The sequence below is a fragment of the Erythranthe guttata genome, chromosome 2, assembly GCF_056151865.1.
Source record: "Erythranthe guttata isolate IM_541 chromosome 2, IM_541, whole genome shotgun sequence".
NCBI lineage: Eukaryota > Viridiplantae > Streptophyta > Magnoliopsida > Lamiales > Phrymaceae > Erythranthe > Erythranthe guttata.
Genome location: NC_142534.1, coordinates 16,865,679 through 16,883,030, shown reverse-complemented (window position 1 = coordinate 16,883,030; position 17,352 = coordinate 16,865,679). Strand labels below are relative to the sequence as shown.

General features: G+C 35.3%; 5 protein-coding genes across 6 annotated transcripts; 2 read left to right on the top strand and 3 right to left on the bottom strand.

Annotated features, from left to right (window-relative positions):
* Window positions 1–7: 7 nt before the first annotated feature.
* On the bottom strand, window positions 8–2,221 carry CYP704A2 (cytochrome P450, family 704, subfamily A, polypeptide 2). The gene is made up of 5 exons (XM_088813904.1): window positions 1,589–2,221; window positions 1,227–1,511; window positions 799–1,143; window positions 513–713; window positions 8–398 (listed from the first exon to the last, which is right to left on the bottom strand). The coding sequence occupies exons 1-5, from the start codon at window positions 2,114–2,116 to the stop codon at window positions 201–203; spliced, it is 1,557 nt and encodes a 518-aa protein (XP_088670030.1). The 5' UTR covers window positions 2,117–2,221; the 3' UTR covers window positions 8–200.
* Window positions 2,222–2,417: 196 nt separating this feature from the next.
* Window positions 2,418–4,698, bottom strand: LOC105963730 (2-methylene-furan-3-one reductase). Its single transcript, XM_012988170.2, has 3 exons — window positions 4,242–4,698; window positions 3,665–4,148; window positions 2,418–3,109 (listed from the first exon to the last, which is right to left on the bottom strand). The coding sequence occupies exons 1-3, from the start codon at window positions 4,413–4,415 to the stop codon at window positions 2,790–2,792; spliced, it is 978 nt and encodes a 325-aa protein (XP_012843624.2). The 5' UTR covers window positions 4,416–4,698; the 3' UTR covers window positions 2,418–2,789.
* A 1,457-nt stretch (window positions 4,699–6,155) lies between these two features.
* On the top strand, window positions 6,156–10,727 carry LOC105963729 (AAA-type ATPase family protein). Its single transcript, XM_088813896.1, has 13 exons — window positions 6,156–6,583; window positions 6,987–7,078; window positions 7,197–7,216; window positions 7,504–7,744; window positions 7,826–7,921; window positions 8,008–8,123; window positions 8,215–8,295; window positions 8,655–8,778; window positions 9,189–9,238; window positions 9,604–9,694; window positions 9,790–9,825; window positions 10,140–10,237; window positions 10,334–10,727. Exons 1-13 carry the CDS (start codon window positions 6,288–6,290, stop codon window positions 10,448–10,450), a joined length of 1,458 nt encoding a protein of 485 aa, XP_088670022.1. The 5' UTR covers window positions 6,156–6,287; the 3' UTR covers window positions 10,451–10,727.
* Window positions 10,728–11,329: 602 nt separating this feature from the next.
* Window positions 11,330–13,319, top strand: AUR3 (ataurora3). Its single transcript, XM_012988525.2, has 6 exons — window positions 11,330–11,598; window positions 11,722–11,964; window positions 12,190–12,285; window positions 12,562–12,776; window positions 12,864–12,936; window positions 13,050–13,319. The coding sequence occupies exons 1-6, from the start codon at window positions 11,461–11,463 to the stop codon at window positions 13,143–13,145; spliced, it is 861 nt and encodes a 286-aa protein (XP_012843979.1). The 5' UTR covers window positions 11,330–11,460; the 3' UTR covers window positions 13,146–13,319.
* Window positions 13,320–13,387: 68 nt separating this feature from the next.
* GRF9 (growth-regulating factor 9) lies at window positions 13,388–15,866 on the bottom strand. 2 transcript variants are annotated; one of them, XM_012988524.2, is made up of 4 exons: window positions 15,417–15,866; window positions 15,032–15,310; window positions 14,262–14,597; window positions 13,388–13,947 (listed from the first exon to the last, which is right to left on the bottom strand). In XM_012988524.2, exons 1-4 carry the CDS (start codon window positions 15,478–15,480, stop codon window positions 13,577–13,579), a joined length of 1,050 nt encoding a protein of 349 aa, XP_012843978.2. In that variant the 5' UTR covers window positions 15,481–15,866; the 3' UTR covers window positions 13,388–13,576. The 2 variants fall into 2 exon arrangements, with proteins under 2 accessions (XP_012843978.2, XP_088670007.1); XM_088813881.1 differs by lacking the exon at window positions 15,417–15,866 and having other exon boundaries at window positions 13,388–13,950; window positions 15,032–15,384.
* Window positions 15,867–17,352: the final 1,486 nt, after the last annotated feature.

Genomic DNA, 17,352 nt, shown 5'->3' with positions numbered 1-17,352 from the left:
CTCGTAATTAGATCAAATCTCAACATAATTCATAACTAGATTTCCCAATGATCATTTATAAGAGAACATCAATATTCAAATAAAATTATAACAAAAACAAAATAAACAAAAAACAACTCACTCTCTCTCTCTCTCTCTCTCTCTCTCTCTCTCTCTCTCTCTCTCTCTCTCTCTCTCTCAAACATATATTCTATCACATTTTATACTTCGAACAACTCTGTTCTTGGAACTGCATGAATACTAAGGCCTCCATTGATATGTAGTGTAAGCATAGTTCTGTAAGTCACCTTCTTCTTCTCATCACTCAATTTGAACTTAAAGTAGTGCACAAGAGCTGCTGCCACAATCTTCATTTGTCTATAAGCAAAATCTTTCCCCAAACAAGTTCGCGGCCCAGCCTGAAAAATAATCAAAAAAATCGAAATCACATCACAAACCATAAAAGCCAACGCCGGGGGGCCGTGGCCCCCCACCCCACCACTTCTCGATTAATAAATAAATAAACTACTCACATTAAATGCAACAAATTTGAAAGGCGACTCGGGTTGAAAAACACCGTTACTAATCCATCTCTCCGGTCGGAATTCTTCGGCATCGTCGCCCCAAATATAAGTCATTCGACCCATTGCGTACGCCGTGTAATATATACAATCGCCCCTCTTCAGTTTATATCCATCGGGTAAAATATCATCTGTTTCAGCACATCTCCCATCCTACACAATATTAATATGCATAACAAAATCAATTAATCTATATTTATTTGTTTATTTAAATTTCATGTTTCGATTGATATATTACCACTGGTACGGCAGGGTAGAGCCTCAAGGTTTCGGACAAGGTCGCATGAAGGTAATGCATGTCGTCAATTGCTTCGTCTGTAATTCTTTCGACGAAATCGTCGACACTGTCTTTAATATTATTTTGCGAAGAATTAATGATTTTTTCGACTTCTTGCACGACTTTTTCTTGTATTAGTGGATTCTTGCAAAGGCTATAAATAAACCAAGAAAGAGTGTTTGCAGTAGTGTCTTTGCCAGCAATCATAAAGCTCAAAATTATGTCCCGCAAGTATTTATCGGTCATTGTTTCCGGATCCTTCTCGCTCTCCATCAGAAACCTCGATAATATGTCTTTTTTCTCATTCTTTAATCATTAAAAAAAAATGAAACAATGAGATAAATATATAGAAATCATTGAAAAATAAATAAATTAAATATAGTACTTACACAATGTTGTTCATTTTCGATTTGTTGTCTCTTGGTTGAGATCACATTATCGACGAAGTTGTGTATGAATTTTATGTTTTTCTTTAAAATTGCTTCTCCACCGATATTGAAATATCGCTTGATCTTCCATAATGGATCTGCGTAACGCCAATAACATAATTCGTTCGAATCGTCAAACGCCTTTATGAAATCATTCCCATCTTGGTTTGACCCTTTTAAGCAATTTAAGTCAACTCCAAAACCTACTTTGAATATTGAATCCAAAGTGCATCTCAATAACAAAGCCTTCACCAAAAAAAAAAAAAAAATAAATCAATGAAATAAATCATAAATATATATTAAAAAAAAAAAAAAAAAGTTACCTGCACATCGAAAACTTGGTTTTGCTTAGAGAATTCGTAGATTGTGGCGACTAATTCAGCTGCATTTTTCCTAAAAACAGAGCAGCTGAAATCTCTAACAACTCTCGTCGAAAACTCAAAGCTCGCGAGTTTCCTCTGCTGTCGCCACCTGTCGCCATCTACTACAAAGATTCCCTGTCCGAACAACTCCGTCCAGATTTCTTGATTACGTTGACCCTTTGAGTAGTTACTGAAGTTGGTTTTGAGAAAATACTCGATATTTCTCGGTTCGGTGGTGTATAATTCGCTTTCATCCGGAGCAAGAAGCCTGAATGTTTTATGTTTTCTGGCTTTATCCGTTTGGTAGTCATAGAGCCTGTTGAAGTAGAAGAGCTGATCGAAGACGGTACCTACAACGGGAGGGTATTTTGAACTTTTTACGGATTTTCCGATGAATATCTTGAGAAACAGAGCTGAAACGAGGCCGGAAAGAAGCAGAATCGCGGCTGCTATAACGCAGAAGACGGTGTAAAGGATATTGATCATCATCTCATCAAGAAATTATTAGCAATCATCAACACATGAATTTTTATTTCATTTAAATGAAATTAAAATTGTTTTTAGTTTTTAATTTACTTATTCTAATACAATGTACAGACAGTGATGTTTATGCAAGTGGACACATATATATAACTGAAAATGAAACCTAGTATATTACAACATGCAATGTGACAAACTACTCTTCCCACGTTCCAATCACAGGATAATGCTAATAAATAAATAAAATTAATAAAATAAAATGGTGTTTTCTCCTAAAATTAGTCAACGGTTTGTTCATTTGATCAGGACCTTTCAAATCTGATGATAAATAATAGTATATCTTGAGATCAAGAATTAGTGAATTATATTACCCAGTGGCATTATTCTCATTTACGAAAAAACCCCTCACTTTTGTCATAATTACATCCACTCTTACAGTGTGTAGATTTATTACATTAACACCCTTTAGTAGGGGTTGAGTGTACGGATTTTACAAACTCCAGGGCTATGGATGTAAATTCTCCAACGGAGGGGTTTTTCTGTAGTTCCACTTTACCTTAGGGAGGTGGCTGTAATTTATCATATTATCTATAATATAATCATTCATTTGTTCTTATTACAAATTTCAGATACATTTAAAGCTAATACATATTTTTTCTTCTCTTAAAGTCCAATTTTTGTGCTAGTGAAATCCATTATTAGCATTGCAAGTTATTGCAGTGGCAAGATGAAGTGAGGAGAAGGAGGAAATGACAACTTTGCCCCTGGCCCGCCCCGTTTCTAGATACCCGAAAGCCTGGACAACATTATTGAAGTCGAAAGGACCGGCCGGATCAACTACTGCTTTTAGTTTTCCGCTGTCCAAACACGGCCTTAGCTTTTCCAATATTTCACCGGAAACCGTCAAACTTGAATGGAGAGCTTTAGGATTCGAAGGAGGCCATGTTATGTCTATGACTAGACCATCTTCCTTAGCCACAACACACGAGTTCCTCGAATCGCCTAAAAGAAATTAATAACATGAAAATAGTGATATGCACAATAATTTTGAGTTTTAACGAGTGTCCAGGAGGAGAGAATTCCTAATATTTTTACTAATTACTAAAAAAATCCTCATACTATAAATATTATTGAAAAACCTTTTATGATGTATTTTGTGACCAAACTACCGTAAAAAATAGGGATGAAAATAGAATGGATCAGGTCTGATCAAAACTAGGATTTTTGTAAAAAAAAATCATTTTTTTCGAAAGTGAATAATCAATTCCAACGCGGTCAAAAAAATGAAAAATTTGAATAAAACAGGCGTTCATAAATTCGAAATCGGAATTTCGGATTTCAGAATGGAAAACTCGTTCTAAAATCGAATATTTTCAAATTGGAATCGGCTGATTTCGAATATTCCATATCAATTGCACCCCTGCTAAAACCTCACTATTTAGGGGTTTTGTTTACTAATATTTATAATAAAAGGAGTTTTTAGCAATTAGATATAAAACATGGTACTAAATTGAAACAAACTTCAAAATAGAAGCAGTGAAAAGAAAGGATGATTACCAACAGTATCATAAACGAGATCATATTTTTCCTCAATTTCCCCATACGCAGTCTTCGTATAATCCACCACCTTGTCGGCGCCCAATTTCTTCACCATCTCCACTTTTCCGGTGCTGGTGGTGGCGGTGACGAAAGAAGCCCCGTAAAAATACTTAGCCAGCTGAACCGCCAGCGATCCAACTCCGCCGGCGCCGCCAACTATGAACACCGACTGTCCCTTCTTAAAATCGGCGGTTCTAAACCCTTCAACCGCCGTCTGCGCCGCCACGGGCAGACTCGCCGCCTCCTCGAACGACAGATTTCCCGGCTTCTCCGCCACCAGATTCTCCTCCACGACGGTGAATTCCGCCAAGGTGCCGATCTGCTTCAGTTTTCCCGATCCGAATTTCTGTATGTTCCCGTAAACCTCGTCGCCAGCCTGGAATTTCCACGCTTCCTCTCCTTTTGCTATTACCACACCTGCCACGTCACACCCGGGGACAACCTGGGAAATAAATTAATTGCAAATAGTTAATCAACGTTGCATGTGAAAAAAAAAAAAAAAAAAAAAAGATTAAACACCAAAACGACGACGTACTGGAAAATCGAGAGAGGATAATCGATTTTGGCGGAGCTTAAAATCGATTGGATTAAGAGCTGCAGCATAAACATGGATTAGCAGCTGATTAGCACGTGGTGTAGGAATTGGTAATTCACCTAGCTTAAGTACTTCTTTTGGACCATGTTCTTCATAAAACCAAGCTTTTTGCATTTTTTTTTAATTTAAAAAAAAAAAGTAATTTCTTTTTATTTTGATTTGATTTTTAGGAGAAATGAAATTAAAGATGGATATATATATAGGTAACTTATATATGAACTTATAAGCTATAGTGGATTAAGACAACCTCAAAAGGAAGTAGTAATAAGTTAAATTGATGATGCAATTACACTTGAAAGAACACTTGAAAGCTTGTGTATTTATATGCACCAATTGTTCGTTTTTATTCAACTAGTGATGACTACATGATGGTGGGATGAGAAATTTGGAGTTCTTTGTTAATAATAAAAGATGGTGACTTTTGTTTTCATGCACTTGTGTTCGAGTTTGATCATAACTAACTTGTTCTGAATTTTTATCGAGCTTTTAAAATTGTGTTCGAAGAACTATAGATTTAGTAAGCAATCGAGTCGTTGGCTCGTCGCATGCACATGAATGGAGCTCGAGTAGCTTGATATTTCGTACATATTTTTCTGATTGAAATTGAGTGGATTAGTTTTATAACTTATCGAATGGGAACATATGTTTTGTTTATTATGTTAATAAAGTAAGCTCAAACGAAGTTTTGACGAACGGTCATAAATTAAGTAACGAGATAAGGCTTCATCATTTTTTTTTCCTTCTTGTGAAAATTCAATCTTATCATATTTGAAACTTGAAACCAATCATATTAATTCTCTCAATTCAAGCTTTGGCAAGTCACATCTATTTAATTTAATGTTATAGGGTTGCATCCTTGTCTTAACAAGGATGGCATCTTGTATGATTGAAAAATAATAAATGTTGCATGCAAGAAAGGGCTTATCTTAAACAAAATTTCAAAAACTAAAATGACTATGTGTGTATTAATTTAATATATTTATTTTCAGTTTGAAATTCATATTTTTTTAAAGTTGAGAAATAACAAAGTATATAAGATTAAAATTAGAATTAAAATTAATGGAACATAAAATCAAATTATTAATCGTTGGTTGCCAAAATAAAATTAGCCAACATAAGATTAAATAATTTAACGACCACTTATTTTATTGGATCCTAAAATGTCCCACAAAAGAACTACTTAAAAGACAAAATAAGTCACGATAAATATAATATTTGTCGGTTGCAGAGCAAGTTATTCGTATACCAAACATTAAATAAAATCCAATTATTTAGTTATAATGGTTAATCTTCCCAACTAAACGACCCGTAAATATTATGTTATCATGCATTTACAGTAATACAATTGGGTTTCATTAGATTATTTAATTTTATCGACACTAATTGAACACTCGTTTGGCCTAATTAATCTCTAATTAATCATAAGTATGTTAATTGGGAAATTTACAGTTTTCACGCCTCAAGTTTGCACAATTTCACATTTGGTCCCTTATGTTTACAAAAAGCACACTTGGTCCTTAATGTTTCAATAATTTAACAATTTTGATCATTTCCGTCAATTTACCCTTAGTCCATCAGTTACGGTAGTAATGGACACATGTTTGATTCGGTTAGTTTTAACATAAAATTGACGGAAATGGCAAAAACTGTTGAATTTTTGAAACATGAGGGATTAAATGTGTTTTTTGTGAACACGAGTGACCAAATGTGAAACCGATTCAAACTTTGGGGGTGAAAACTCTATTTTTCCCTATGTTAATTTAATGATTATAATTTCTAATAGCAAGTTACTAAATACTAATTACTAATTAGGTATTTCTTCCTGAAGATAATTCTCCGCCGTGTCAACAAGTCAATTGTTCGAAGGCACGATATGCAAATTCCCTTGGTTGAATTGGTAAAATTGCGCTCTTTTTCTTCAATTTGTTTCTTCTCAGAAAACCCACAAAATTGCGTAACCTAACAACGGATTAATACCTTCCAGATATGTACTTATTCAAGGAGTTGATTGAAAAATACCGGTCGATCTCGATTCCTTCGCAGACAAATTCCAGCGCCACCGGCGGAGGAGCCATGGACGGAGAGGGCGGCGTTTCGACGGGGAACGAGCGGACTGCGTACAAGCTGAAAAGCTACTTCGATTTGGCCAAAGAGGAGATTGATAAAGCCGTTAGGGCTGAAGAGTGGGGTTTACCAGACGACGCCGTTTCGTGTTATAATAATGCGCGGAGGATACTCAGTGAAGCAATTTCCACTCCAGTTCCTTCTTACATCTCCTCCAGGTACCAGAAGATTTGTTGTTTTTTTTTTTTTTTTTTTTTACTCTTATTGTTTCTATTGATTGAAGTGTTTGATGTGTGATGTTCAATTTAACTTCTCTGAATTTGCACCTGGATTATATAAAACTGTCGTTTTATATGATCGATATAAGGCCCGAAATTCTTGAATGAGTTCAATAGTGTAATCTTCACTATGGTGTACACCAATTAGATCCTATTGGTTGAAGGCTCGTCGTTTGTAGGAATTAACAGTCTGCATGAATTGCTTAAGTACATTCTCTTGTTTTGAAGATGATTGTGATTTTGTGAGGATATTATGCTTTGCACTCCACATTGGACGACATGGAATTTAAAATGCTTGGTGAATCTTTACTTCCGATGTTTTTTCTTCGTAAATTTTTGACAGTGAAATGGAGAAGGTGAAATCTCATCGTGAAAAGATATCAAAATGGCAAAGCCAGGTAGCAGAGAGATTGCAAACTTTGGCTCGAAGAACAGGTAAATATTTGCTTGGATCTTTGCATTTCTTCCTGAAAATAATGATGCAAGCACTTGATGGCTAAAAACTTACTTTGTCGATTTTTGTTTCTTCCTCCTTGCCCTATCGATTGTCTAGGTGGATCATCAGAAATCAAGGTATGGAATGCTCTAACTGACGTGTAAGTTTTAAACTTCGGATTGTATCTTTGCTTGATTTAACATTTGTTCGAGGAGAACTTTTATGTGCTAATTAGTGCATAAATCATTAAAGGAAAAATGTCATTAGATTAAGCATGTTGATCGGTGCATCGAGTCGCGATGGAAGAATTTGCCTTCCTTTCTTTCTTCCCTTTTTTTATTTGCTAAAGTATAAATGTAGAATGTAGTGGAATCAACCACCAGTTTGACCTAATCTCTTTTCCCTTCCGTGTGTATTTTTTTAGAGTACCTCTCCTAAGTCACAAACTGGGGCAATTCCATCTACAGCTTCGCGTCCAAGAAAAGTGGCAGTTCAAAACACTTCTGGTCTTAGCAGTGGTACTCCTGCTATGAGGAGTCAGGTTAACAACACAAAGACGCCAAGACCTGTACAAGAATCTGGCGGTGGCTATGATTCTAAACTGGTAGACATGATAAATTCTGTGATTATCGATCATAGCCCTGCTGTTAAATGGGAAGACATTGGTAAGGGGATGTCATTTCTTGATGATTTTTCTTTTTTCTCTGTTTTATGGTTTTCATCTCAATATAAAAATGCCCTTGCAGCTGGGCTTGAGATGGCAAAACAAGCATTGCTGGAAATGGTTATTCTGCCAACTAAAAGAAGAGACCTTTTTACTGGACTTCGAAAGCCAGCCAAGGGTATTATTAACTTCATAATCCAATTTCTAGCAGTCTGAGCAATATTTCTTTGACCGAAAAAGTGTAAAGAGTTAATGTTTTGGCAGGATTACTTCTCTTTGGACCACCTGGTACAGGAAAAACCCTGCTTGCAAAAGCAGTTGCTTCAGAATCCGATGCTACCTTTTTTAGTGTTTCTGCTTCTTCCTTGACGTCAAAGTGGGTGCGTGTTGTCTGTTTTTCTCCCTCCCTAACAGGTTGTAAGCCCTTGTTCTGTTAGTTATAATATCTGAAATGCTTATATATGATGTCAGGTGGGAGAGGGTGAAAAGCTTGTTCGAACCCTTTTTCAGGTTGCCATTTCCAGGCAGCCATCTGTAATTTTCATTGATGAGGTATTGAACCGTCTCGAGTGTTGAACGTTGGGTCCATATATGTGATTTTTAGCTGCTACCCTTATGTGGCTTACCCTTTGATTTTTACTCCATTGAAAACTTCCATTAATTGAAATAGTGGATATAAGTGGCTCTCTTTATCAAGAAAATGATTGCTTAAACACATCCTACGGCCTGCCTTAAGAACCCAGTTTTTGTACCTCAATTGCATCTGATCATCTTTTGTTCTTTACGCTTGTAGTTTGCTATTATTAATTACCTGTTTTTCGCCGTGCCTATGCTTTCTTATTTCCATATTTATGATCTATTGATGGCTGATTGGTGCTTATACAACTATTCACAAACCTTCTGTTGTACAGATTGATAGTATAATGTCAACAAGAACAGAGAATGAGAATGAAGCAAGTAGAAGGCTGAAGTCGGAGTTTCTCGTTCAGTTCGATGGGGTAGCATCGAGTTCTGGTGATTTAGTCACTGTCATTGGTAAACTTTGCATTCCTAGCTCTTGTGTTGACTGCGGTTGTGGATTTTACTGCTTACAGATGATACTTATATGGAGCTTGATTGTCTTTTTGTGTAATTCTGAGTCTCATGTATATTCTGTATTTGTCTTGATTTTATCTTCCTCTCCAAGCAACTGTTATGCCTTCAAAAAGCCAGCTGCTAAGATCCAAATATGTGAACTTAACCACATTGATATTTTCCTTGTACCACGCATCAATGTAACTTATGCTTATCTTTAAGGAATTATGCTACTCAGGCTATCGTCTTTTTATTCTAAATAGACTAACTTAAGGTGCTAAAATTATGCAGATGGACTAATAACAACAAATATAATCTATAATTGACTATGCTGTGATTCTCTTCTCAGACGTATTCTTATGCTTTTGCAGGTGCGACTAATAAACCCCAAGAGCTGGATGATGCAGTTCTCAGAAGACTGGTTAGCAAAAATTCATTAACTTGCTCGTTACGGCATTTTTATTTATGAACCGAGTGGTGAAATTCTCATTCTGTATCAACTTTTTTTCCAAAAAAATCTATGACACGTGTCTCTAGTTTTTTACCCTACAAACAAGTCGGCTTTTTATAGATGTTTAAAAAATTGTTTTAAGTACTATAAATCTTGGACTAATTGGCTCCAAGTTCAGTGTTGATGTGACCTGTGATATATTTAAGTGCTGGAAAGGAACATTTCTGAGGAGCCCGAGTATTATATACAAAGATTGTCCTATAAGCTTAAAATATATAGCTGGGGTGGATTTAAGTGAACCGTCTTTTTCTTCCTGTGTCAAAATATTGAAACAGGTGAAGAGAATATACATACCTTTGCCGGATGCAAATGCCAGAAGACTTCTTTTGAAACATAAGCTCAAGGGCCATGCATTCTCTTTGCCAGGTCAGATCATAATTTTAGCTCGACGAATCCTGGTCACATCCCATGCACAGCTGGAATTCTGTTATTTGACATTGTTTCTTGTTCTTGGAAAACAGATCGAGATTTAGAGAGACTTGTCGCGGAAACAGATGGTAAGACTAAGATATATATATATATATATATATATATATATATATATATATATATATATATATATATATATATATTTCCCCTAAATAATATGGGCCTCTATTATTTTGCTTCGTGAAATAGAGAAGTGACAAACCATACATTTTAAAAAGCTATAGAGAAAAGTGATTAAAACTGATAAATGGTTGTGCAAATTTCATGAGCAAGTGTGAAACTTACTTACAGTTACATATGTGAATATTGTTTCTCAGCAAAAACCCGATGAACATTTTTTTTGCACGTCTTTTAAATTCGTGGCAAAATGTTAAATTTATAGGATATTCTGGAAGTGACCTACAGGCGTTGTGTGGGGAAGCTGCGATGATGCCCATCAGAGAGCTCGGTTCAAATATTCTTACTGTCCAGGCAAATCAGGTAATTTTTACTTGTTAGCCGTAAAATCTTGGGCTGAATCGAAAGTTTTTAACCATTGACCACACGATCCACTCACTCTTGAAAAAATATGTGCAGGTTAGGGGATTAAAACTCGGAGATTTTCAGAAGGCGATGACTGTTATTAGACCTAGCTTAAAGAAAAGCAAGTGGGAAGAGATCGAAAAGTGGAACCGGGAGTTTGGCGCTAGCTAGGTTAACACGTCGTCTTCATTGAAAAAAATGGCTTGAAAAAATATAGTAATTATTAACATGTAAAACTTCAAAATAAAAAAAAAAAAGTCGAAAAATAGAATTTGTCTTGCATGTATTTATATACTCTGGCCATATGGCTTGTTAATACATGCTACATAGTATTAGTATAAAGTTGAATTTGTCCTACATGTACTCACTTGCCTTGAATTTGTCTATTGCATACATAATGTGTATTTAAAATGTATATTTTGTTGTGCAGAATGGAATCGTTTTATTTAATTTTGTGGGTTGGATGATTTTCAGGGTTAATATTTAATATATTAATTAAGTTGAGATCAAATATATAAAAACATATTCAAAAACTAATTGTTCAAAATAAGAGTAAATGAATTAGTACCAAATTAACTTGTTTTTTTTCCTTTCTTAACCTTTTGAAATGAGATCATGTCGGGACCAGTCAAATTTTACTAATCTAGCGAAATATTTTTCATCACGACAGAAAAAATATATTATTTAAATGAGGTTATTAATTTCTTGAGGTTCTCCTATACTTGTATTTCATTGCTTTAACCGGAAAATGGGTACTTTCATTAAAAAAAAAAATGATAATATAAACCAATTTTGGTTAAGTATTTTAATCACACTTATTTTTATATTCGAGAAGTGTAATAAATAATGTTCCTAAGTTAAATAAAATCTTGAAAACTGTCACATTTAATAGCGAAATTATGAAGAAATTTAAGCATGTACAAATAACGAGAGAAATAAATTACTGTCAAAAACAAAAAACAAAATAGTTATGTTCAATTTGTTGACCCGACCCGGACATGTGAAAGTACTCTAAAAAAAAAAAAAAAAGTATGAACCCGGGTTCGAGATCCGGTTTGAATTGAACACACAAATTCAAATACCCCCGTTTCCCTCCCACAACTCCGATCAAATCCCAAATCCCTAATTCCCCAAATTTTTTTCATTTTGTCAATTCGCATTCCCAATTTCTACCAAATCCGATGACCGGTAATCCACTCAAACCCCCCAAACAACCCCTCAAAACACCCAAAAGGCAATGGTCTATCTCCGATTTCGACATCGGCAAACCCCTCGGCAAAGGGAAATTCGGTCGAGTATATCTCGCCCGCGAAATCAAGGTAACTTGCTTAATCTAATCTCAACACAAAGCGTCAATCTTTTTCTTTTTTTTTTGAAAAAAAAATTGTTCCTGAATTTTTTCTCTGTGTGTGTGTGTGGGTGTGTGTGATTTTGTTTGGCAGAGTAATTACATAGTGGCGCTGAAGGTGGTGTTCAAGGAGCAAATAGAGAAGTACAGATTGCACCACCAGTTGCGCAGGGAAATGGAGATCCAAACAGGCCTTAGGCACCCTAATGTTCTGAGGCTTTACGGATGGTTTCACGACGATGAACGAATTTTCTTGATCCTCGAGTACGCCCATGGCGGCGAACTCTACAAAGAACTCCGCAAATTGGGAAATCTCTCCGAAAGAAAAGCTGCCACGGTAGTAAAAACCCCATTTTTATCTTCTCTTTATTCTCTCTTAGTTGTCTCTGACTATGTATTTGTGGTTGAGTTTTTCTTTTTATTATAATCCATGTTTGGATGCTCCCTTTATGTGTGCTTGCTTGTCAGTCTATTTGAGGTTTTGTCGGGCTTCATTTTTTTCGTATTTGAAACTTTGAGCTATATTCTGACCTGATGGTTTTATTTTTTTCTTGAAAATCAGTACATAGCTAGTCTTACACAAGCTCTGGCATATTGTCATGAAAAGCATGTGATTCACCGAGATATCAAGCCCGAAAATTTGTTGCTCGATCATGAGGTAATTTTTCTAAGGCTTAGTCTGATAAATTTGTTAGTTCTGTCTCTTTATTTTTACAACTCCATCGATTTTGTCTTAATTTTCTGTATTTACTCCGGTAAACCTTTCCAAATATATCAGACTGCGATAGTTGTACGGCTTTATGACACGTACTTGATTATAATGAGCTCAACTGTATATACCTGTAACAAGCACAAAATAGTGAACTCGAGTTCGCCTAACGGTAGATTTTGAGGATAGAAAAAACTTACGATTGCCTTTATGTATCGGTTATAGGGACGTCTTAAAATTGCGGATTTCGGTTGGTCTGTCCAATCCAGAAGTAAAAGACACACAATGTGTGGAACTTTGGACTACTTAGCACCAGAAATGGTGGAGAACAAAGCCCACGACTGGGCGGTGGATAATTGGACACTGGGCGTACTCTGTTACGAGTTTTTATACGGTGTCCCTCCGTTCGAGGCTGAAAGCCAGAAAGACACGTTTAGAAGGTAATAATAAGAAACAATAGTGTACCTTTCTTTCTTCACACTGCATTTTTTCATTTATTACATTCTGATTAAGGTTGAGTTTTGTAGGATTATGAAGGTTGATCTAAGCTTTCCTTCCTCCCCCGACATTTGCGCCGAAGCTAAAGATCTCATTAGCAGGGTAAATTTTGTACATCTGTCGTCGGTTCAAATTAATTTAAATGAATGGATATTTTTCATTTTTATTTTTAATTTTTTGTTTGGCTTTCTTGATTTGTCTGGCCTTTTATGCAGCTTCTTGTAAAGGATTCTTCGAAAAGGCTCTCGTTGGAAAAAATCATGGAACATCCTTGGATAGTTAAGAATGTCAACCCCGTCTGCCCAAAGTAGCTGGCGTATCGTATCGTGTTTTTTTTTTTCGTTTTTAGTTTCTGTAATCTTTCATGTTGAACTACTAGAACTTGGAGAAACGAACGTACAAAATTCATTTGTATGATTCCGTATTCATCGAAATGTTGTAAAAATGTTGTCTCGTGCTATCTATTTTCAGTTGCTCCTCTCCCACTCTCGTCTAGGGATATACATCGGGTAGTTTTACACCTTTAATTCACACACAATAATACACATAGATATAAATCTTGATCTTACCTATTTTCTCATTTATCAACTTTATATCTCAATATAAGGGCACATTTGATAAGAGGCACAAAACAAAGAAAACTAACGGTACCAAAATACGTCCATCCGAAAAACTTAAAAAAACTATACATCAAGTTTTTAAGGTACCACCAAAACCGAAACTCAAGTCAAAACGACTTCTATCAAAATGAGTTTTTAAGACAAGAGCTAATGTTTTCGTCTGTGATGGTAGTGGCATCACTTGTGCTGCTGCTAGTTGAATTGTTCTCAGTGACGTGTCGGTGAGGACTTGCTGGCACAGTGTTCAAGTTGATGTTGTTTCCGAGACTTGTACAAGAAATACGAGCTATCCGAGTAGAACCTTCCGGAACTTTCCTGGAAGATTCCGGATTCAAAACGAGCCTTTTCGCCCCTCTATGCATGTGCACTTGACAGTACTTTTGATTGGGGAGAACATCTCTTCTGCATTGCCATTTCTTGCCATCTGTTCTTCGGCATCTCTGTGGTGAAGTTACTGTATTGCCCTTACTGCCCAATTCCAGGTTGACTTTACCTACTTCGTGCAAAAAACAAAAAGGAAAAAGAAAAAAGAAATCGAGATTAGTGATCGCTTATTATCTAAAGAATCACAATTCTTAATTACGTTTGTAACCGAACGAGTCCTAAAAGTATGCTAGAGAGCAACATTACTAGGCTACTAAAACTTAATCGACCTCTATATTAAACGTTAGGTTGTTAAGAAACGTCGGGGGCCATGCCCCCCTGGCTCTATACTAAAAACGTGCTTAATGTTTACGAACAACAATTAGCGGCGCGTATACTTTCTCGTAATATCTACACGCATTGAAATTTCAAAGTAAAACGAACCTGCACAATCACGAAGAACACTCTTCGGAGACGAACCAAATACGCCATTGCGTTGTTCCATGTAAGTCATGTTTTGAGCAGAAATGGCTGTCTGAATTGCCGATAAACCATCGATGTTTTCGTCACTTGTACGAACACCTTCAGTAGGTGTACTAGTGTGTTTTCTTGTCGATGAAGAACCTCGACCGCGGCCTCTGTACATGTGGCGTTCGCAGTATTTCTGGTGTGGAAGCACGCTTTTACTACACCTCCATTTTCTCCCATCTGTTCTTTTACACCTCCCTGGTTCAGTGTCCATTTCACTACTAGTATGATCACAGCTTTTAGTACAGAAACCTATGATTCAGAAATAAATTAATTAATTAAAATGCATTAGCCAATTGAAACTAAAACAAAAATTAAAAGCCCATTTCATAAAATTAAAAAAAAATTAAAATGCATCCAATTGAAATTAAAATTAAAAACCCATTTCATAGAATTTAAAAATAAAAATACAATGCACCCAATTGAAAAAAAAAAACCCCAGTTCATAATTTTTTTTAAAATGCATTAGCCAATTAAAATTAAAATTAAAAATTAAAATGAAAAACCCATTTCATAAAATAAAAAAATAAACTAAAATTCATTAGCCAATTGATTTATAATTAAAATTGAAATTAAAAAAAGTGCATTAGCCAATTGAAATTAAAATTAAAATTAAAAGCCCATTTTATAAAACTAAAAAAAAAAAAATTTAAAAAAAAAAGCAGAGAGAGAGAGAATATTCTTACAGTTAGGGTATGTGTTGCAGATTGAAGGGCCGAAGGAAGTAAAAACACTCATCCAAATATGAAACGGCACAGGCGAACCAGAGTTTATAAGATTGCAGATATGAATTTGGTTACATAACTCATTAAACTGAGCAGCACTGAAAATGGAATCTAATTTCTTTTCCTGTTTAATTTTAATAATTTCATCTGCAATTAATCCACACCGTCCAATCCCAAGCTCAAGATCGATCTTTTCACCTAAATCTTCTCTTAATGAACAACCATCATCGTCTTCATTTCCTTCATACATCCAAAACCCATCAAATTCAACTATTTGTATTTGTGTGTGTGTGTGTGTGTGTTATAGAGAGAGAGAGAGAAAGCTAGAGAGAGAAAGAGAGAAAACCTGGAGGTGGTGGTGCTGCGGTAGTGGGGTGGAGTAGTTGTGAATGCATCGGCAATAAATACATACATATATCCTGTTTATATATATTCAAACAGTGGTGCTCTGAATTCTCTGTCACTGTAAAGCAACTCTGACACACACAGCACACACTGTTCTTGTGTGTGTATATATATATATATATATATGATATATACGTGAATTGAAAAGGTAGAAAGAAAAGCTAAACTCAAAACCGCCTGGAATTCAATTAAGATTTAAGAGAGAGAGAAGAAAGACAAGCAAGGATTACGCGCATGCAGACACCACCACCCCCTTCTGCTGCCACATTTTCTCTGTGTGTGTGTGTGTGGCAGTGTGTGTGAGAGAAAGAAGAGAGAGAGAGAGAGAAGTAATTGTAATTTGTAAGTATATGTAAGAGTTTTGTCATGTCAGCTTTTTGGCAGGAGGTCTGGGATTTTTTTATTTTTTTTTCAAATATAAAAGTACACAGACTTTTGTCGAGAGGAAATAATAAAGGGTGTGTTTGCAAATAAGAAAATATAAAAGGGGGGAAAGTGAAATAAAGGGATTCTCTTATTGGACTTCATATGTATACAGGTATTTTGGGCTGCTTAATTTTACATTGCAAATTGAATGTATAAAATCGTTGGGCTATACTTCCAATTTTGTTAAGTGGGCTTCGGTTTTGCAAGATCAATGAATTTGTAAGCATTCAAATTTTTTTTTATATTAAATTTAAAGTAAATTACGGTCATCCCCTGAGTTAAGGTCAAATTACGAAAAATCTATTACGTGTTGGTAATTACAACCATTATTCTTTCACCTCGTTTTTCCACCAATTAAGTTACCCCGTAATCGGATGGAATTGATTAAATAAAAAAATAAAAAAAAATCGACGGATCTCTACTACGATGCGGGTCGGGTTCAATTCTTTTCGATTTGTTCGACCCGACACGTTGACCAATGACCCATTACTATTGTTTTTTTAAAAGGCCCACCATTTACCAGCCCACTAAGGCCCAGTTTCATTATGGTTGAGATTAATACGTAGGGTCATCAATTGGCCCAAAATCTCAGTGGAAGTCAGGGGCAAATTTGTCAATTCAAGAGCCACCGGAAGAATTTGGAAGCTCAGTGGCAAATTTGTCAATTCATGTAAAAGGGCGAATCCCACCGAATACAGATCTGGTGTACAGCTGTGACCCAGAAATAAAGACGAACAAATACCAACCTCACACTTTCTCTCACACATGCCAGCCAAAAACCAACTCAACGTTTTTATTTAACCAAGAGCCAACCATATTGTTAACCCTGGTTAGTTACTTTAACCCCACTAGCTACTAGACTAGTACCAATGAGTAACTTCTTTTGTTTTTCTTTATCAAAGAAATAATAAACTTCTTTAGTAAAAAATGATATCTCATACTATAATGGATACTACATATATCTAATTATATTTCTGGTAAAATACATCCTGTAATTTTTCAAATCACTTTTAAGTGAATTTATTCAAATACAATATCGAGTTTGAATTTTTGAGCGGTTGATTGTGGATAGATACAGTTTATGAGATTTTACACCCGTAAAATATCTTAGTTGATTGTAAACCGTAGATTTTTATAAATAATCATCCACTAAGCACACACATACATACATATTATGTATAGATCTACAATTTTTAAAAATAATCGATATTTCATCGAATATAGCATCTACAAAATCGGAAAACGATGACGAGAAAAAAGTTGCAACCGTAAAAAGGAAGAATATGTCATATAAATTGCATGTATCATCATGTATGTAATCTTTGTAATGATTAAGGGCATTTTATAAATACTTTAATTTAATTCAAGTCCCGCAGTAGATAAATAGTTTAATATAATTATACATGGTTTAATTTCATTTTTGTTAAATCATATCAAAATGGAGATATAAA